At 43.2% G+C, this 21,193-nt stretch overlaps 2 protein-coding genes across 7 annotated transcripts in view; one reads left to right on the top strand and one right to left on the bottom strand.

The window, feature by feature from the left end:
• Window positions 1–7,615, top strand: part of DCP2 (decapping mRNA 2) — a 56,463-nt gene extending 48,848 nt beyond the window's left edge. The window contains exon 11 of the mRNA XM_065940915.1: window positions 196–7,615. Within this exon, the coding sequence (XP_065796987.1) occupies window positions 196–359 (164 nt within the window). The 3' untranslated portion in view covers window positions 360–7,615. The remainder of the gene's footprint in view (window positions 1–195) is intronic.
• Window positions 7,616–11,302: 3,687 nt separating this feature from the next.
• MCC (MCC regulator of WNT signaling pathway) overlaps window positions 11,303–21,193 on the bottom strand; it is a 478,958-nt gene continuing 469,067 nt past the window's right edge. For all 6 annotated transcript variants that reach the window (XM_065940908.1, XM_065940914.1, XM_065940909.1 and 3 more), the window contains 2 exons: window positions 15,119–15,241; window positions 11,303–13,474 (listed from right to left, as the gene is read on the bottom strand). In XM_065940908.1, the coding sequence (XP_065796980.1) occupies window positions 13,294–13,474; window positions 15,119–15,241 (304 nt within the window). In that variant the 3' untranslated portion in view covers window positions 11,303–13,293. The remainder of the gene's footprint in view (window positions 13,475–15,118; window positions 15,242–21,193) is intronic.

The raw sequence follows: 21,193 nt of genomic DNA, 5'->3' as shown, positions 1-21,193 counted from the left end.
ATTGGAATAAGAATAGATTGGAAATTCACTTTGAATATCAGTTTAGGGAAAGGAAAATACTTTGGTTATTCTACCTAGGTTAGATTTAGAGTGTGGGGAGGTGAATATATGCTGCATGTGAATTCCTTCAAAACAAAAGGTGAAAGGCAGGATTCGATTTCTTGACTGAGTTCATTTGTTTTGCTTTCTGAGCAGATGCTGTGTATGACTCGCCTCACTCCGGTGAAGACCAGTTGCTCGAACATGCCGAGGGCCAGTCTGTGGCATGTAATGGACACTGCAAGTTCCCCTTTTCATCCCGAGCTTTTTTGAGTTTCAAGTTTGACCATAATGCTATAATGAAAATCTTGGACCTTTGATAGCAGCAAATATGGAAGTCCCCAAATCAGAGACTTGTTGCATTTGAGTGGGTGTCTCTTTGAGCCTTACCTTTCTCAGGTGTTTTAAAGAAATGCAGGGAGACGATGATGTTTCTGAAGAGATGTTCTCTGTGCAGAAGAGAGAGTAGAAAGAAACATGAATTTGCACTGTAAATGTGGTTATAACTTTTTATACACGTGTACCTTTTCAGTGTTTGGCTAATGAATTTAAGTTGCTTTTTATGAGGGCATTTTTTTCTGTGATTGTGGTTTTTATCTTGTATTCTGGTCACAAAAATAGTGTTTGAGTCATCATTAAGTAGCCAGGTTAATGGGAATGCTCCATCTTCCCACTGCAGCGATTGTAATACTAGTTTCCTTATACTGAAAATTTTAAAAGAAACTTAAAATACACAATTATTACAAATGAATACAAGACCTGAAATGTCACAGAAGTCGAGATTGCAGGTCGTCTGCTTTGGTGGCATTTTGCACATTTCTATGCTTCTGTTAGCTTCCTAACCTTCCTTGCTAGGAGTTTTGTTGAAAGGTTTTACTTAAGAGTCAGAATCTGCTATATAATGGTCATGTTAAAGATGAACTCATGGCACTTCGTTAAAGGACAGAGTCCTCAGCCTGGAGAGGGGCTTGAGCTGGTGGTGGAGAGCTGCGGCTCTGGTTCTGAATCGCGCAGTGTGCTCACGCTGGGCTTGGAGGTTGTGGGGAGAGGACAGCTGGGGCAGAGCACGGGGCCACGGCCCCGAGACTGTGCTGTCGCAGCCGCAGCGTCCCACCGCCAGCCCCTTGGGGTCGTGTGGTTTTGTTCTCGTGCAACTCGACTCTGTGTTACAGCTGTGTAAATATGTATGGAATACCGACATTACTAGGTTCCACATTGCATCTCAGTGTTGATCTCTGGAAACTGATGCTATTTTAGGTTCCCATTTGCCGTAGTAGCAGAGACTGACATACTTGGTAGCGTACTGAAGCCTCTGGACGATGGAGTGAAAAGGGAAGGGTGTGCAGTTTACCCAAATACTGATAAAGCATCGCACTAGGGGAGGAGCAGAACAGGGCAGCAACATGTGTGATTCACTCCTCGGAATGTATTGTGCTCCTTTAGGATTCTTAAATCCAAATAAGGATGGCAGTGCCCATTTAGAGAAGGAGTTTAGCTATGTAAAGCTATGGACAATCACCAGGGCTTTAAGGGGGCTTTAGTGTTTGGGCTGCTTCTGACCTCATTGAAGGTGTTTCTTTGGGGGTGGGGGGAGAGTGTTATCATATGCGTGCATACGCGTCTGTCATATGGGTTTTAAAAATCTATTTTACATGTGGTATCCACAAAATATATCTCTGCTTGTAAATTTTATTGTGGAAATCTTGATTCTGTATAGATAGTCTATTTAATAGGGTTTCTATTTAACCCTGTGGGACTTTCAAAAGAAGTGCTGTTGTAAGGAGTTCACTTGGTATTTCTTTGCTTTAGATTTTCAATGGCTTGATTTTAAAGGAGAAAGTCTATTTATGAATAAAAGTGTCACCATCTTGGTGCTAAGCAGGATAATTCAGTTTTAGCAGTGTGTTAGAACTAGGTTATCCACTGTCCTGCATCTTTTAATGTGACAAATTGGTGAATCCTTCTGTGACCTTTTAAAAATGCATTTTAAGATTGCTTTGGAAGCTCTTAACTGTTCTTTGTAAGAATACAGCAGCTTTGCTTTGGTCTCCTTGAGCCATATTTATAGTTGGTCCCAGCATTCCAGGTTTCTGTTCTTAATGGAGTGAAACTCAGTTTGTCTGGCAGGTGAGTCGTTTTCACTCATTTACTGCCGTCTGGAAACCATTTAATTTTTTGTGATTTTTGAATGTGTTTTTTTCTGTTTAAGTGAGTGCTTTGGTCAGTCTTTCTGGTGCCTTGAGTTGAAATTTTCAGCTCTTGACACTAAAGCAGAAGAGATTAGTTACCAGAATTATGGCCTCTATTGGTGTTGAGCCTTTTCAAGAACCAACAGATCATTTCTTTTCGATTATGGTGGTTTGGTTAAATATTGCTGTTGGGCTGCTTCATTTAATGCACTGTGGGTGGGTCAAAGTAAGGGTGTTGGGGGGATGCTGATTTTGCTATTGAGACTTTTAGCTCTCTTGACAGTTTGAGATTTAAAAAATGTTAAAAGATGAGTTAAAATTTATTTGTGTGATGTGACTTAACTATGCAGAAAATGTATAAGTTGGATGTACCTATTTTATGTACATCTGCTATACTTCTTCCCTTGAACCTGTGTATTAGATTCTCAGTGTTCAGCTTACCTTGAAAAGGGCCATGCTTAGCACAGAACTAGATTTCTTGATTGAGAAATTTTAGCATGGCTTGAAGAAATCAAGTGGTAGATAAGGGAGTGTGCTGAATATGCAATACTTCTGTGTGCTGCATTTTAAGCTCGATGAGAATAGCAGTTGTGTTGTCTTCAATTACAGATTATGTCTTTGAGAGAAATAGGTCTTTTGAATCCACTTTTTCAGTATTCTTAGTTCCAAGGGTCAGTGTACTGTGAATCTTTTTATTTTTTTAAATTTCCTAGGTGCTTCTATGTATAACTGTAATGAATTGTAAGATGTTCAATGAGTTGTTTTTGTACTTAACCATTATAATCTAGAAGATAGAAGTATGGTTTATATGCTTTCACAAGTTTTTGTTCAGAACTAGCAAATGAATGGTTTTAAGATTTCAAAGTGGTGTTCTGAGACTTGAGCATTTGGAGACATGTGAGATCCTACTAGAGCTTTTGTAGCATGGGTGAAATTTGGTTGAAGATGTTTCAAAGTGAAGTTGGATTTTCATGGTTATGAAAAGGTGAGTTTCCTATGCTGTAAAGGAATGGTGGTCACTGCTTGCTGCTTTGAACTTGGATTATTTTTCCATTAAGTATCAATTAGTAAGTACAAATGAAGATGTATAGCAATATTAATTTTACGCTATGAGATTGGGTTGGTATTGTCTTTTAAGTCTTTAGTGATCTGTGTGTTAATATAAAAATACTCCTCAAGTCTAAGTGAATGGCATCCTTCCATAAGGAGGATTAAATTCTTCTATAAAACTTAATACATTGTGGTAGTCTTAGAAAATTTCAGGTCTGAGTGCATGTATGCATTAAAAAAAATTAAAAACATTTCATTACCTTTTCCCTTGCTTTTTTTTGTTTGTTTCCAACAGTTAACTTGAACAGTAAGGAGCAAAATCAGTTAAAAAATTAGACTTTTTACAGTTATTTTTCTTACTATGATAATATCTCTTGGATTTTTATCTTTATCTTTGTACCAGTGGCCCTCTGAGCTATGTGCTTGGAGATTTTTGTTTTGATTGACATCCATTGTGTCTTTATATTCTCTGAGGCAGTACAGTATTTTCTTTGCATATTAATCATAGTTAAAAGGTCAGACTCATTAACATTTTCTGATTGAAAAAAAATTAGGTGTTACCTAGCAATTTTGAATTAGGTGTTTTCTAGCCTGGGGAAGGGACTCGCATGTATTCCTGTAATGTTAAAGATAAACAAGACAAACTCATTCTATCTGAAGGTATCAATCTACTTTATGTTTTAAGTACCTGTCTCTAGGTAAATGGGTGTTAGTAAAATAAGTTTTGTTAAACTTTATTCTTGGTAGTTTGGTGAAGCCTTGAGTTCCTCATTATGTACTAGACTTTAAAATCAGTTTGTACAGTTGCCGAAAATTATAAAAATGAGATTATGATGGGCTTTCTCAGCATCTTTTTCTTCTTAGAATTGAGTTGTTTTTGAAGTTTCTCCACCTCTGTCATGAAGAAGGCAGATTACAGATGGACAGTATAGGCTCTGTCTCGTGCTTTTGAAGCAGATTCTGGATATCAGTTTCAAAAAATATGAAAGGTTTATTGTTACAGGGTAAAAAGTGCCCCGAAGGAGGAAGATAGCTATAGTTACTGGGCAAGGAAAACAGAAGGCAGAGACTTTAGAAGATAAAATCAGTTCTCAAGTGCTGTATGATGCATGAGGCCAGAAATGTGACCATTGCCTTGCCCAGGCAGTCTCATGTGTGGCCATTACCAAGTGTTTTCTGGCTCCAGGTTTAATTGTTTTCTCAGTATGGTTGCCAAGGGGCCCAGCAAATCTGAAGTGATTTTTCTCCCTTTAATAGTCAGTGTTTGAGACTCTGGTCCTTCCCTTGCTGACGCTGCTTTAGGACTCCAACCACACTGAAGTGCTGACACGCTGCTTTCTCCCACAGCCCGGAGCATACCCAGCCACCCTTGGCCATGTGTCATGGTCGCTGCTCACGGTAACGCGCAGGACAGAACGTACACTTGTCCCAGACGGGGGTCCTGGTTTCCCATGACAGTGTTCATTACCGAAATGGTGGTCTGTAGCTAGGGAGCAGAGTAAAGCTACCTCCCCTGCCTGGGAGTGGACGTGAAGGGCTGGCTTCCATCAGTTTTGTTGCTCAGACTTTTACCATAAAAGTACAGAGAAGTGTAAATAAAAAACTATGACGAAGTATTCAAGTTTTATCTTGAGAAAATGTTCATAACTGACTCTTTAATCTGGGTTCCTTAGGAAATCACCAGCAAAGAAATCTCATTTGTCTCGGGTCTCCAGTGGTTAGCAGCGGGGGTGATCTAGTTACGGTGGCAGCTTGGCAGCACAGCCTGAGAGGAATTGGCCTTATTAACAAGCTGCTCGTGTTGGCTCTGTAGTTGCTGGTCACTGTCTTCTGGGGAAAGACATGGGATGCAGAGGGCAGTTGCCTGTGTGTTTTGTTTCCTGTGGACCCTTGTTGTTAGTAGCCTTTAATCCATTTGTCCAGTGGAAGAAAGCGGCTCTGAACACTCACTTGCTGCTTATTTGGTGTTTGGGTGTTCTTGTGGTGATTGGCCTCTGTCTGGTGAGTATTCTTTGAGGACCTGTTGTTCCTGAATCCTTTTCTGGGGGTGACTGGTCAGAAAGAGGCCATTGAGTCTGTCCCTTCGTGTCATTTTTTTCTTTCTGTAACAATTTTTTTTCTTTGTGATGCGTCTCTCTCGTCAGTCTACCACTGTGGGAATTTACAGGTAATAATTGCATCTTAACTTTGACCCTTGGGCCATGAGCAGTCAGGAGGGGCTGTGGCCACCTGGGCTTGTTGATTTTAGTTTCATAGCTGTCACATTGGTTTGGGAACAGGGGAAACTTCTGTGTTGTTCTAGGGCACTGAGCAGTGTTCTGGTCTCCGAGAGGTCTTAGTTAACAGTCTTCAAAAAAAAAACAAACCAACAGTCTTCAGTTGTGGACTTTTTGAGGTAAGATGTAACATTTTCATTCAGTGTGCTTACAATTCATTGAATCTGAGGTTCTAAAACAGTCTATAGCTATGGTATGGAACATTTGGGGCACAAATCTTCATTGTTAGTCATTTCTCACACTTGACGGGATTAGCTGGATCTTTGTAAAATGATTGCTTAGTTTGTTTTTTGTGATATTTAGGAATAGACTGGATGACAGGAAATGAAAGCACAATCGGTTGTGATTGAAATTGAGAAAGGTAGTAACTACTCCTCAGCAGTTCGGTTAGTTCTGATACCTTTGCAACAAATGATTAGCAGTGGACTTGTACTCTTCATGTCTTACACACAGGCTATGCACTGATACAAAAGCACAAAGTCACATCTGTAGAGTTGCTTTATGCATCTTGCTGCTGTCCCAGGGCACTGCTGTCTCTACTGGTCATTTTAGGTTTGTGTTTGGATCTTACCTTTTAATTTCAAATGCAAGATCCCAAAGAACTGATTCTTTTTACTTTTTTGTTCATTTTATTTCAAATTTAGGACAGGAGACTGCTAACCTGACTCCCGCTTTGTAAACATTGTTTTTCAGTCACTCAGTCGTGTCTGACTCTTTGCTACCCCATGGACTGCAGCACACCAGCCTTCCGTGTCCTTCACCATCTCCCAGAGTTTGCTGCTGTTGTCTGAGTCAGTGATATTTTTTCTTCAGTAAGAGGGAAGGAGAATGAACTATTTTGCATATACATATATTTGTGTGTGTATATATATATATACACAATATACATATTTTTTCTAATTGTTTATAGTTTGCTTATTAGCTTATACTTAAAAATTCGTCTTTTCTGAGTATTGATTCATACAACTTGGTGTTTTAATTTTATCTGTTGTCATTGAAAATTTAAGAGTCGTCTTTGAGAATAAAATGATGAATCAAATAAAATTGTGGTTCATGTATTAACTAACTTAAGTGATCATCAGCATTAGCTTGGATGGGAAAGGGAATAAGAATTGATTTCTTCATGTTCCCTGTCTAGTTCCAAAGCAAGGTTTAAAGTGTCTTTGGTGCTGTGGAGACTAGGTAATGTTCATGGAAGATGTGGAGTCTTCAAACAGTTCCTTTGGGAGTCGGTTTTAGTCTGGAAAAGGTGAAGGCATTTATGCTAAGTTATGTTAAATTGAAAACGACAAAATTTGGTAGGAAAAAATTGATGAAACACTTAATTTTTACCTTAATTAAAACTGTGTTTTATTCCTTTAGCTGCTAGGGCATTTTACTGTTTAGATAGGCTGTGTAGGTAAACCATTGGAGTAATTCTATTGGTAGTAATAAAGTTCCTGGTGCTTGGTTTGATTAATTGTTGAACATTTAGGAAAAGGAACCCCAAAACACTGTTGGTACACCTTGTACTGAATAGTAGTTTTCCTTTTTCCCGCTCAGTTTCAATGAAAGGATAAGGACTGATTTTCATTCACCTTGAGTGTATCTATCATAAGTAAAGGATTTCCAGTGACTCATGTTTATGAATCAGAAGTTTAAATCTTTGCAGGATTACTGCACTTTCAGAATCGACTAGAAATGCCAGCTATACCCTCCACTGAGAAAATGAACTAAGTTCGCTGTCTTTACACTTGTGCTCTTTTGAAAGCTTTTGATGTAAATAACACCAGTTGAGAAGTGAGAAACCTTTTATTTTAAAAAATGCAGTTTGAATGATGGAAGGTTTCCTGTCTTTGTATTTTAAAACATTTTTACAGTTGATTGTTCAAATATTGGCTTTCTGTAAAAATATGTTAAATTTAGAGCCTTTGTAGTGCAATATCAATAAATTTTGCCTACTTGGGCAGTTTTAATTACTACCTTAACCTGGCTTTTGCTACTGATACTTGTAGGTTGCAAGTTGCTAATATTTTGGCTGCATCTCTTTGGACCAATAAAAAATGACAAATGTGAGATAAAGGTATGTTTATATGATAGGAAGAAATATTAAAAGGTAGAATGTCTCTGCAAAAAATGAAAGTAACTGGTATGTATTCTCCATCTGAATTTACAGTTTGGTTGTTGACTTTCAAAGCAAAGTTGTATTGTGAGTGAAATACATAAATCCAGCATTTCTTAAATTTGTATTAGAGTCGGGTTTTCTGAATGTAATGCTTGCCAGTCCTTGGATCTCAGGGGTCAAAGAAACACCATTCTTCTTTGCTGAAGACCTCAGATATATGATAGCAGTTTTTAAAAAAAATTTTAAGAAAGGACTTCCCTGTTGTGCAGGGGGTGCAGATTCTATCCCTGGTCAGGGACGTTCTGCATGCTGCAGCCAAAAAAATAAAAGAGGAAAGTTGTGTCATACTCTTATTGTCAAAGGTACTTTGCTTTGATGATGAGAACTGACATCTGACAGACACGATGCAGAGCTGCTCACCATCCTTCTTTATAGTCATGGATGACCTTCCAGCTCACAGTTACATTTCTTCTTTCAGTCATTTTTAAAAAGGAAAAAAGATCTAGATCCTTCGATAGATAACTAACTCCCTAGTCAATCCAAATTTGGAAAGGTAGCCCATGGAGATGGGTGACAGATGGTGATGATTTCTTTGGCTCATGGTCATCTTGACAATAGTCTGTCTAGTTTCCCGCTTTGATAAGAGCTTGCAATGTAACTACCGAACCTGTGATGTTTGACATTAAATGTTGGTATTGCAGAAGGAGAGTCATATCCTTCAATGAATACAGGTAAAAAGCACATTATGGAATTAGAAATATTTATTCAGAATATAAGAATGTTTGTAAAATATTATAAATGTCTCTGTATAAATAAATGGAGTTTTTATTTAAAAAACAATTCTATATCAAATAACACGAAGCTACTTTACAGCAGCTAAGCCTAAAGGCATCTGGAAACATTTAAAGCAGATAAGTGAAGAGTCTAAAACATCACAAGGTATGGTACACTGTTAAGTGTCAGCCTTAAAGTGAGATTTTAATACAGTAGAACAATACTGACAGATGCAGACTTAGTCACGTGTGCGTCAATAACTGACAGTACATTCAAGCGGCTTAAAAGCACATTTTCAAATAATAGGAAACTAAAATCACATGCAAAGTCAGTCAGTCTTGACAATGTCTAAAAACTGATTAGAAGTAGAAAAGTGAACATGTCTCATCCTCTTTGCATTGGGTTCAAACAGAAGCAGATAGATAATATTGGGGCTCCCATTCACCTGGCTGTCCATGGGCACTGTGAGTGAGGACCACAAAGAGAACATGTTCTCCATGGACTAGATTTGCCTAATGGTGCGGAAGTGAGCAGTAGAGCCAGAATGAATAAGCAGGTCATGAATATGAGGGATTTTGTCTCTAGCTTGCTCTGTACTGCTGAGCTGATGTTTCAGATGATTAGCGGATGAGTGATTTTTGTACCAACCCTGACTGGAAAAAAATCAGTGCTACTGGGCCAAGGGTGTGATTATCCAATAGCAGTTGCTGTTACTGGGATGGAAGGATTTCTTGGTCATGTGCAAAATCTCACTCAAATGCAGTGTGAGAGTTTATGCAGTGTAACCCTTCACCAAAAATAGTTGTCTGTATGCAAATGTATCTTTCTCTGCATAAGAATTAGGAAAACAAGAATGTGTGAACAGCTGCTGTTCACCTTGTATCCTTTTCCACTTCCTTAAACAGCCACTGAGTGCTCCTTGATGCTGTGGTAGCTACAGCCAGCATTACATTAATTGATAATTTTGGTGCCAGTTGTGGAAAATTACCGTATGGCAGCCTAAGGCATTCATTCACTAGTGAACACAAACTTCAGAAACTTAACTTCAGGTAAGAGAAACAGGAACTTAGAAGGTGACAATAAGCGCTAACTACAGTCTGGCCTGTGTGAACATGAGATCTGAGTTAACTAGAATAGGATTTGGATAGACTTAAGACATAATTTGTGTTTTGTAACAAGTGATGCCTCTACAGAGTAGTGCCCAGCAAGCCTCAGTGAAAGGTTGTAATAGTATCTCTGCTGTCAAGTAGGCCATTCCATTGGAGAAACAGAAAAATAATTGTTAACGTGATTTTTTTTCAGAATTTTTTATAGTGTTACCAAGCGGCCCCTTGGTGCAGAAAAAATAATGTTTCTCATGCTTCTTTCCCTCCCGCAAAATCTTTGGCAGCCCACAAAATCTTTGGCAGCCCTATGGGATGCATCCTAATTAAATTCAGTTCAGAAATTGCAGTCATCAGAATTCTTTCCCCCTTTGACCTCTAAAAACTGTCTAATTAAAAGCTGTTTGCTGTACTTAGAAATAGGTGCGACTGTAAACTTAGGAAACATGATCTTTTTACTTCATACTTTGATGGATGAGACACATTTCCAACTATACATTTGCAAATAATTTATGGAAAAAGCTTACGACTTTAAATTAGAAGTCATTAATAACACAAGTGGGTAACTTCTATAGTCTTTACTTCACTCAAAACACAAGCATGGCACCCCCAACTCATGAGAGCTTTAAGATATTTAATAGAATTTAAAAATAATTGCAGGATAATTTCTATGGGCCATAGGAAACAATTCATGCCATGGGTAACTATGAGGCATTTTTTTTCACTTAAAATAGTAATCTGTATGCAGGTGGGAACTAGGCCACTTACCGGTGATTTCAAGATTTTCTTAGAACAGTAGACTCTTTGCTGTCCTCATCCTAAAAAGAAAGTCTCCTCGGCTCTTAACGCGCACTGGCTCCCAGAATAGGAGAGCGTCCAGTTCTCCGGGGTCCCTGTAAAGCTTGGCTGCAGAGGCTCAGGAAAACTTCCTAAGTTACACATCACCTCACAAGAGAATTAGCCAACCATGTTTTAACTGGCACTTGGGTTTTTTTTTTTTTTTAATTCTAACATTCCAATTTCTGGCAGCATGGGTATTAACCTCAGAAACCTGGCATGCCAGCAGATGGGAGTGAATACACAACAGTTAATTACCTGCATGGGCCATGATAAAATACCTGTGAGGTAGGGCGAGCATGAGAAATCCCAACCGTCTGATCGCTTAAGATACAATCGTGTCACTTTGGGTATCATCTCAAAAGGGGGTCTTACTGCCTACCAGCCCATGGCAGTTTAGGTAGCTGGTACACGAAGTTTGACAGAACATCAGGTCCATTTGGTTGGCGCACGTGTGGATGGCACTACAGCTCCAGACAGAGGTCTCTCTCACTTGAGATTCTGCCTCAGTGTAGTAGTGGGAAGTTATACTCCAGCGGAACTGGGAAATGAGTTTTTTCTTCTCACGCCCATTTCTCTTAAGAGCCAGAGATCAAACTGAACAGCGAGGGTGACTGCCTAAAAGGGGTAACCACTGAGGAAACTGGATTCAAACAACTAAAAATGAAAGTCTGAACATTTTTAACCTTGTTCAAGTTAGATAATGAGGATCATTGTTTACCTCTGATGCAGATGTTAATATAAACCTGTTCCTATTTAGAAAGAAGAATTCAGGTTGTAAAAAAAAAGAAAATGATCCAGGCACCTGCAATCATTTATTTCATCAGTGCGATTTTAGTAAGCCTTGCAATTAGCATAATAACCAAGTGCCCGTCAGTTAACCTTCAACAAGAGTCTTGGGGAGTATGTGAAGAATACAAGGAAAGGTAATCAACTATTTAATAGTTTTTATTCTACACATTTATAAAAGTAACAGTTTTGCCAGGGAAAGTGTTCACCCAACCAGTATTATGTGGAAATATAATTTCAAAATGAGCTAAGTAGGATCAGTAATGCCAGGGGCTCATCACGTGGGAACTGAGACTGCCCACATCTGGGATGACCTCCGTGTGTCTAGAAGGCAGGCTCTGTTCTCCCTTGCAGTGGTGGTGGGGATGAAAGCCTCCACCTGTGTGACATGACACCCGGTCCCTGCCCTTCACAGCCTGCTTTGCTTCGGGAAGATGTTTCCCCTGAGCAAGTGGGAAAAATAGTTTCATCTGCTACACTTTTTTTCCTAAAAACACACTTTTGGGTCATTACATTTTCCTATCCAAAGAGTAAAAACTGACTTATTGTCACAAGGACAAAGTTTACCTTATATAACAGAAACAGAAGCCGGTGGGGGCCTTTGCAGTGACCAGAGCACCCTAGAGCTGGGCCTGAGACCAGCTGACGATGACTGTTTGAAGATGGGGCGGCCTCGCTGCTGGCCTGAGACAGGACGGAGCGTCCTTGGGGGGTGGATGTGCTCTGCAGACGGTGGCTGGGGTGTCCTTCCCTGTCAGACTGAAGGCTGTGGAATCTGCGTCCTGCCTCTGAGAACAGCTCACTGACACCAAGACATGAATGCAGTGATCTGGTCGTAAGCAGATCTTTGAACTGTAGCGTTGGGCATCTTTCTTCTAAGTGACTTCGGGTGGGTCTTCAGAAAAAATGGCAAGTGGTCCTTTAAAATGTTGTCAGCCTAGGGTGGTGACAACTGAAAAACTGCAACGGGGAACATTACAGTAGAAAAGGGGTGAAGAGTTGATTTTCAAATGGAAGACCTTCCTGAAAGAATTCAGGTACTTTGGTCCTGCCCAGTCCTGTCACCATTTTGCTAGAACTGACCCCCGTGGAATCACCATCTGCCACCCATTGCCATGTTTCTGGGGGCTAAGAGGAGGCCGCCTCAACTTTCCCTCGCCGTCTGCCCTTTGGAACAGCAGGCGCGCACTCCTGAGCTGGTGCCGCAGTAGCAGTCTCTCAGATAGGTGGATCAGCTGCAGAACATTTCCCTCGAGAGAGAGACAGGTCCAGAGCCATCAGCATGTTCAGGTCAGGGAGCTTTGATACACGGATAACAGCAGTTCTGCGGTGCCCGAGTCCGGGAAAGTACTAATGTGCCTCTCCTGACAGTTCAGGTCCCTGACAGGGATCAACAGGACTCCCAGCTGTTAGTAAGGCGGCACTGGGACAGGGGGATTCCTGTCTAAAGAGTGTTCCCTGCCCTTGCCCGCCTCCACTGTGAGGTCAAGGAGGTCTTCCTTCTCCCATTCAGAGCTGTTCAGACCCAACTGCTCTACCTGTAGCCTCAACATAACCTGGGACTGGAAGGAAACCTGTGTGTTGTCCGCCTGTGATCAACCTCCTGGAACACCTCTGAGTGACAGCTGCCTCCTAAAGACTTGACACCTGGTACTTGAAAACCAAAGCCTGGTTGCAGGAAACGAAGCAGCAGTTCTAGATGCTGAGCACCGTCTCCCCTCTGCACCCCCACCCCCCATCAGTTTTCCCCAGAAGGAAAGGAGAAATGTGAGATGCTCAAGGTAAGGCTGCAAAAACTGGAAAATCAAACAGATGATGCCTGGATTATACCGCAGATACAGAAAATGTGGGTGAGGGACAGAGCCCATGCTGAAAGCAGCAGGAAGCCCTGTGGAGCCAGTGCGTGGGGCAGGAGTCCCCACGCTGCCCGCCGCCCAGGAGGTGAGGGCGGGACCCTCGGGGGACAGTCTATACCGCCTCACCAGGGCCACCTGCCCCGAGGTTGAGTCCAGGGCGCCTTCCTGCCAACCTTCCCTGTCCTTCTTCCGACAGGTCCTGTCCTCTGAGGCCCCCTCCTCAGTGACTGCTAGACTCTAGCCTCCACGGACAGAACCGTGGAGCTCAAGTGCCCACTACAGGGACGTTTCGTTGGTGTGAGGTCTGGAGTTCTCCTCCTCCAGCAGAGCTATCCTTTGCTTGAGCATCCTAACTTGGGTCTCATGTCTCTCCACCATGGCCATCATCTGAGACTCCAACTTCTTCAGTTTGTTTTGATGCTTCTTCTTTGCTTTCTCATAGGCAGCCACCAGGTTGCTATATGGGCACAGAGGGAAATGAGAATGAAGGCTTATCTTAAGTAGCACTGAGACACACACACTGGGTGACCTGGTCTGGTAAGTACCACTTGGAAAGAACAGAGGCCACTGGGCCTCCTAAATAAGGGTTTGAAATCAGGTGGTTAGTATTTCAACTCTTGGGCTCTCCTGGTGGCTCCGTGGCAAAGAATCCACCTGCCAATGCAGGAGACAGAAGTTCAATCCCTGGGTTGGGAAGGAAATGGCTGCCCACCCCAGTTTTCTTGCCTTGGAAATCCTATGGGATTTCCACAGAGGAGCCTGGTGGGCTGCAGTCCATGAGGTCGAAAAAGTCTGACACGACTTAGCAACTAAACAGGGGTCGCAGCACTCAGGGTCACTCACGTATTGACTTAACCACAGTTAATCTGTCACGGAAATACAAGTAGTAGGTCTGTTGCTGTTCCAAGGCTGCTTACAGTCCATTGCAACACTGCAATCCTAAGTCACCTCCATAGCATGCAGACAGACAGGCCCCAGCAGCTGTCCTTGATGCTGTGGCTGACAGACTCAGAGCTCACAGGCCATGAACTAATGCTGCCAGCCAAACCCAGGTCTCTGGGGGATGAGGGCGGGGGTCTCCATACCCTGTGCTGTGTTTAGGCGTGTCTGACTCTCTGCCACCCCACGGACCCACCCTCCTCTGTCCTTAGGGATTCTCCAGGCAAGAACCCTGGAACGGGTAGCAGTTCCCTTCTTCAGGGATCTTCCCGACTCCAGGAATTGTACCTGGATCTCCCGCATTGCAGGCGGAGTCTTCACCAGCTGAGCTATCAGAGCTATCACTCCACACCCTCTGTGGTTCAAAACAGCACTCCCACCTCCCTTCTATATAGTGTCAGGTTCTCAAAGCCCAGGACTCCCAAAGCCTTCTGAAGGGAAATGTGAGGTCCTTTATTTCTGTGTGAAGCTGGGTTTTCTTAGAATGTTTCAAAACAACACACTGCCTGTGGAAGCAGATGGGAGAATCCAGCTGTCTTCTATTAAAGCAGACATTAAAAACATTTGCAAAATTGTAAAAACAGTGCCCCTCTTCTAATTACTTTTTGGAAAACTGATTTTTAAAATAAATGTCATTTGTGTTACATGTCATGAGTTGGGTTTTTTTTCCTTTTTTTTGGTAAATGAATAAAACCTTAAAAATCTCATTTGAGAAACTAATAGACAAGTTTTATTGATAAATTGGAAGAACAAAACTTTGAGGTCCTTTTTTTTTTTTTAAGTGTGAAGGTGTCATGTCCCATCTTAGAGCATTGCTTCCTGAAGTACCCCACCTGATTCTTGAATGCTGCTCAAATAGAATGTTGTGTAGCCAGTTTTGTTTGGGAAATGGTGGATTAAAACTAGGCTGACTTTTGTTTTTAATTGTATGACTTTTCAGAACCTCTCCTATTTGAAGTGCTAAGAGGGGACCATGGTTGGCTACATCTGCCCTTTTTAAAGAGCATTCCTCAGGTTTCTGTGGAACACGGGGAAATGAAGCCCTAGGGAGGAGTGCGCTCCAAGGAGGCAGCTGAGGACATACCAACGTCCACAGTCAGTTCCCGGCAGTTACAGTGTGTAAATTCAGGAACCACTTGGATTATAGACAGTGAGGTTGTACCTGTTGGCTCGCTTTAGGTCGTTAACAAACTCTGCCGATTGCTGGTGTCGGATTTCACTGCTCTTTGTGAGTCTTTCCAAGGCACTCACCAACTCTTGAACTCTGGCCTTTAATTTCTTCTCTCTGTATCAAGGAGAGATGAAGCACATGCCATTTAGTAACGGAGACGATGGATCAGGCTGCTGCCCTGACGGGGGCAGAGTGGAGCACGACTTAGGCGGCCAAGTCCAAAGCCCGGAGTCCTGAGCAAAGGGGAGAGGGCCCGGGACCCCAGCACCTGGCTGCCGTGTTCCCTGAAGGCCTGCTGGGTTGGCTCTGTTTAATGGTAGAGCCCTTGAGAGAGGTGTGTGTCGCGGAGGAACAGTACAGGAAGTTGTTTCTCCTCTTCCAAGCTCCTGGAGAAGTTCCTCCAGGCAGACCCAGGCCAGTGGGCCAGCAGAGCGCAGCCTGCCCATAGAACCCGGGCCTGGGCTCAGGCCTTTTCCCACGCTGCTCAGCATCTCCGGAACCCCCGGGGGCTCAAGAGCACACACCGGGTCTGGGCGCTACCTGGGCCAGGTCCCCGCTCAGTGAAACCAAGGCGAGTCTACCTTGTAAAACAGAAAAGGTGGTTCTCTGTGAAAGTCCTTGATCACATTTCCCACATTTAAAAAGGATGGAGGTTATATCTGCACTTTCATTCGACTCCCCCTTGGCTTCAAGTCTGGTGGGTCTTTACTACTACAGTGATCCGAGCTGACTGACTTGGGAGGTCTGGGGTGTCCCGTCCGCTTACTGCCTATGAGAGGAGGACATGGGCAGGGGGACAGGACTGGCCACCGTCCTCCCGAGGCCCCCGTCTGGCACAGTGTCACTCTGTGCAGCGCGCTTGGCACAGGCCAGCGCAGCCTGCGTGACTGGTTCAGCAAGCTCCCCACTGGCACGTTGGCTCCAGGGTGGCAAGGACCTTCTTCGGCTTGTTGCGCAGTGTATCCCCAGCGTCATGCCCGAGAGACAGTTTCACAGCGGCAGCAGTGAAAAGAAATCACTGAAGGTATGTGGTACCTTGGAGCATATCAGGTAACCAGGATTTATGGAAGACATTCCTCTAAGAAAAAGTCACGGGTGTGTGAGGAATGTAGGTGAGCACAATGAGTCTGGAAGGCAGTTGGGCAGCATCTAGCAAAATAAAAAATGAACATATCCCTTGACTAAGCAACTTCTAGGGATCTTAGAGAAACATGAGATTACAGTTGGATTCACTGCAGCACTGCTTAGAACAGCTAAGAATGAGAAACAACCAGAGAGCTGGTTAAGCTACATTCTGCTTTCAGTTCTGTTGAAATGCTCTGCAGTTAAAAAATGCAGGCTGACGTGCCCTGGAATGGAAAGGTATCTGATACACTGTCAAATGAAAAGGGTGAGCTCTATTGGATGCCACAAGTTTGCAGAAACGTGAATATCTGATACACTGTGATGGACGACGAAAAGGCTAAGTGCTCAACAGTGCTGAACTCTTGCAAAGAGGGCATGGGACACTTTCATTTTCTGCTCATTTCAAGTTGTTTGAAATGTTCCCAATTCTGAAAGCTTTTGTAAAGTGTAGGATGGGTGTGTGGGGGTCACCTCGAGTGGGTGGACTGTCAGGAGCTCTGGGGTTCAGCCATGATTCACCCCTCCTGGCTTTTCAAATATCTGATCTTTGACATGTCTGCCCCCAGCTACTGTAAGTGCAGTTGCAGCTTCCCAAATTCATTAATGAAGAAAGGTGTTGCACACAAAAATGTAGGCCTACTTGCATGAGGATGGTGGAAGAAAGATATTTGAAAAAGTGAGCGTCACACCTAGTGACTTCCTCCCACCCTAAAGAGAGCGGGAGCCTCCTGCAGAGCCTCCTGGTTAGCGCCTCCTGTTTGCTGAGGCTTCTGGGTCCCGGCAGCCACCAGGAATTCCTCAGATCTGGCTGCAGTTCCCACTGGGATCCTAGAGTGGCACCGTCTCCCACCAGGATGAGACTGGCATCTGGGGAGGGCAGCTCCTGCCTCCCTGCCCAAACCACCGCCTCAGCCTTGCAGGGCCCTCTGTCAGCCCAGGGAAAGTTAGGAGAGCATGGAAGATCTGTCCCCTCGGCCCTCTGACTATAAAGAGAGAAGAATTATCGTTTTACATTTTGTTACTGTTTTGATTCTTTTATTCTAGAGTTGATTGATAGTGCAAAAGGGAAGAAAATTATGAAGAGAATTTAACATCTAACCGTGAATTCAAATTGCTAACAAAACTGCCCGGAGCAGTACCGCTCCCACCACGGGCCACACGGCGTACCTGCCCAGCTCCGGAAAAGTGAGGATCTCCCAGCCCCAACACTGCAAAGGGCTTCTTGCCCTGGGGCCTGTGGCCGGTGCCAGTGAGGACAGGACCCAGGGAAGCAAGAGAAGCCTTCACAGACCCTCCCCAACCCTAGGGAGTGGGGGAGACGGTCAAGGCTGGGGGTAGGAAGCCACATCTGGAAGCTGAGAGCTGTTCCCTGAACCCCTCAGGCCTCAGGAAGGCAGACAGGAGTGAACTGCTGTTCAAACTCTAGAACTGTGATGCTGATTTATTTAAAGCCACAAAGACAGGCTGAAACTCAAATCTAAAACACTAATTACTTTCTACTTGTTGTGTTTGAATGAGGCAGCCGCCTCCAGTAAGAGCCATGCCTCCAGCGTTGCTTGTCTGGATTGAAACACTAAACCCTGCACGGTAACAATTCCAGAGCCGCCTTACACCAGCCTCCAAGGGTCAGGAGCCCTTTGGCTCCTTGAGACATGGCCAGTCTGAGCTGAGATGTGCTGTAAATGTGCAGTACCCGCTGGGGCTTTCCTGGTGGCTAAGTGGCAAAGAATCCACCCGCCGTGCAGAGGACACAGGTTCAACCCCTGATACGCCTCGGAGCAAACAGGCCCACATGCCACAACTCCTGAGCGTGTGCTCTAGAGCCCACTAGAGGTCAGCTACGAAGCTCTGCTCCTAAAGCGCACACGCGCCCTTGACCCTGTGCTCCCCGGTAAGAGAAGCCCGCACACGGCAACTAGAGTAGCCCCTGCTTTCAACAACTAGAGAGAGCCCACACAAAGACCTAGTGCAGCCAAGAATAGGCTCAATATAAAAAAAGAATGTAAGATAACTAAAAATACTGAATATACGTTAAAATGATAATATCGATATTCTAGATACAATTGGGGTAAATATGTTAATGTCCCTGCTTTTAACAGTTCTCAGCTATTAGAAAACGCAGATCACACAAATGATGTGGACAGGACTGCACTAAGCCTGCGTCTGTAACTGACAATGCCGGGGGTGACCCTGGATTCTGGTCAGTAGATTTGGGTTGAGACCCAGGAATTAGTTTTAAGAAGTGCTCCATGTGATCAAAACAGCATGATATTGGCATAAAAATAGACATGTGATCAATGGAATAGAATAGAGAGCCCAGAAATAAACCCATGCATATATGGTCAGTTTATGACAAAGGAACCAAAAATACCCAACAGGGAAAGGACAGTTTCTTAGATAAATGGTCACAGGAGAACTGGATACCTACATGCAAGAGAATGAACCTGGATCACTGTCTTACACCGTAGAAAACAAAGTAACTCAAGTGTTAGGTTAATGGGTGAGGCCGGAAGCCATCAGACTCCTAGAAGAGAACATAAGCACCTTGACACCAATCCTGGTGATGGTTTTTTGAATCTGACACCAAAAGCAAAGGCAACAATAGCAAAAGTAGAGAAGTGGGGCTATATTAGATTCTTCTGTACATCAAAGGAGACCAACAAAATGAAAAGAACCTACTGAATGGGAGAAAATGGTTACAAATCATGTCTTATCTAATAAGGGGTTAGTACCTATAATACTGGAGAAGGGAATGGCAACCCACTCCAGTATTCTTGCCTGGAGAATCCCATGGACAGAGGAGCCTGGTGGGCTGCAGTCCACTGGGTTGCAGAGTCGGACATGACTGAGGGACAGCACGAACACGAGCACCCATAATGCTCCCCTGGTGCTCAGACGGTGAAGCATCTGCCTGCAGTGCAGGAGACCCAGGCTCAATCCCTGAGTCGGGGAAGTCTTCTGGAGGAGGAAATGGCAACCCACTCCAGTGCTCTTGCCTGGGAAATCCAACGGCGAAGCCTGGTAGGCTACAGTCCATGGGGTTGCAAAGAGTCAGACACGCCTTCACTTTCACTTTCACCCATAATACACAAACACATACAACTCAACAGCAAAAAAAAAAAAACAAAAAAACAAAAACACACCACCACCAGATTAAAAAGTGAGCAGAACCTGGGGTTTGAATGGAAGAGGAAATAAAGTATAAGAAATAAGCATAAGGTCTGAATGGGCATTTTCTCAAAGACATACAGATGGCTAATAGGCATGTGAAAAGATGCTCAACATCACTGATCATCAGGGAAATGCAAATCGAAACCACAATGAGATACCACCTCACACCGGTCAGAATGGTTACTATTAAAAAAATATAAGGACAAGAAGTCACAAGTTTTGGTAAGGATACAGAGAAAAGGGAAACCCTGTGTACTGTTGGTGGGAATGTAAACTGGTGCAGCCACTAAGGAACAGAATGAAAATTTCTCAAAAAATTAAAACTAACATGATCCAGTAATTCCACCTCTGGGTATGTACCCAAAGAAAATGAAATCACCATCTTGGAAAGATACCTGCACCCTCATGTCACCGCAGCATTATTTACAACAGTCAAGATAACGAGCACAACTTCTAAGTGCCCATCAGCGGATAAACAGGGATGTGGTACGCATCGAAAATGCAATATTACTTGGCCACAAAAAAGTGAAACTGCCATCTGCAGCAACATGGATGGACCTTGAGGGTATTATGCTACGTAGAAATAAGACAGAGAAAGACTCATACTGTATGATCTCATGTGTATGTGGAATCTAAAAAACCAAAACCAAAAGCCACAAGCTCACAGATTCAGAGAACAGACCGGTGGTTGCCAGAAGTGAGAGTTGGAGGTGGGCGAAATGGGTGAAGGGGATTAAAGGGCACACACTGCCAGTTGTAAAATAAGTCCTGAAGGTGTAGTGTATAATATGGTGATTAAACTTATTATTACTGTATTGTGTATTTGAAAGTGGCTAAGAAAGATCTTAAAAGTTATCATCATAAGAAATTTTTTGGTAACTATGGTGACAGATGTTAACCAGACTTATTACAGTGATCATTTTGCAATATGTGCAAATACTGAATCATCACATTGTACACCAGAAACTAATATAATGTTATAAGTCCATCATACCTCAGTAAAAAATGAATGCCTCAGGTGATTTCTTCTTCTTGTGCAAATTTTGAAAACTGGTAAGGCAGCAGGGCTTTTTACCTGGGTCTACAGATGAATTTCATGTTGTCTTGAACTCTGAATTTTTATGCAAAGTTACATGCACAGTTCTACTGAAGACTATACAGCTTTACTCAGATTTTTCAAGGATGACTTCAAAAATGCTATAAGCCGTTCACCTCAACCATTCACATCCTTGTAGTTTCTAATTCAACTCTGCTTGGCTTTCAGTTAAGAAAGAATTTATATGGTTTGTCTAGGTAATAAGTCTAAAAGAAGCACTTTCATAGGCTCCACGTAGATGAGAAAGTACAACGTAAACACTACATGTTTCATTTGCCCCTTGAGTGGCAGTGCGTTCACACAGAATTTTCTGAAATGCCCAGAACTGTGCCATCCTTGCCTTGTTTTCTGGTCCGCAGTATCAGTCAGTTCAGTTCAGTTGCTCAGTCGTGTCCGACTCTTTGCGACCCCACGAATCGCAGCATGCCAGGCCTCCCTGTCCATCGCCAACTCTCGAAGTTTACTCAAACTCATGCCCATCGAGTCAGTGATGCCATCCAGCCATCTTATCCTCTGTCATCCCCTTCTCCTCCTGCCCCCAATCCCTCCCAGCATTAGGGTCTTTTCCAATGAGTCAACTCTTCGCATGAGATGGCCAAAGTACTGGAGTTTCAGCTTCATAATCAGTCCTTCCAATCAACACCCAAGAGTGATTTCCTTTGAGGATGGACTGG

This window comes from Muntiacus reevesi, chromosome 7, assembly GCF_963930625.1.
Source record: "Muntiacus reevesi chromosome 7, mMunRee1.1, whole genome shotgun sequence".
Classification (NCBI taxonomy): domain Eukaryota; kingdom Metazoa; phylum Chordata; class Mammalia; order Artiodactyla; family Cervidae; genus Muntiacus; species Muntiacus reevesi.
Note: the sequence above shows the minus strand (reverse complement) of the source record. Positions and strands in the feature narration are given on the sequence as shown.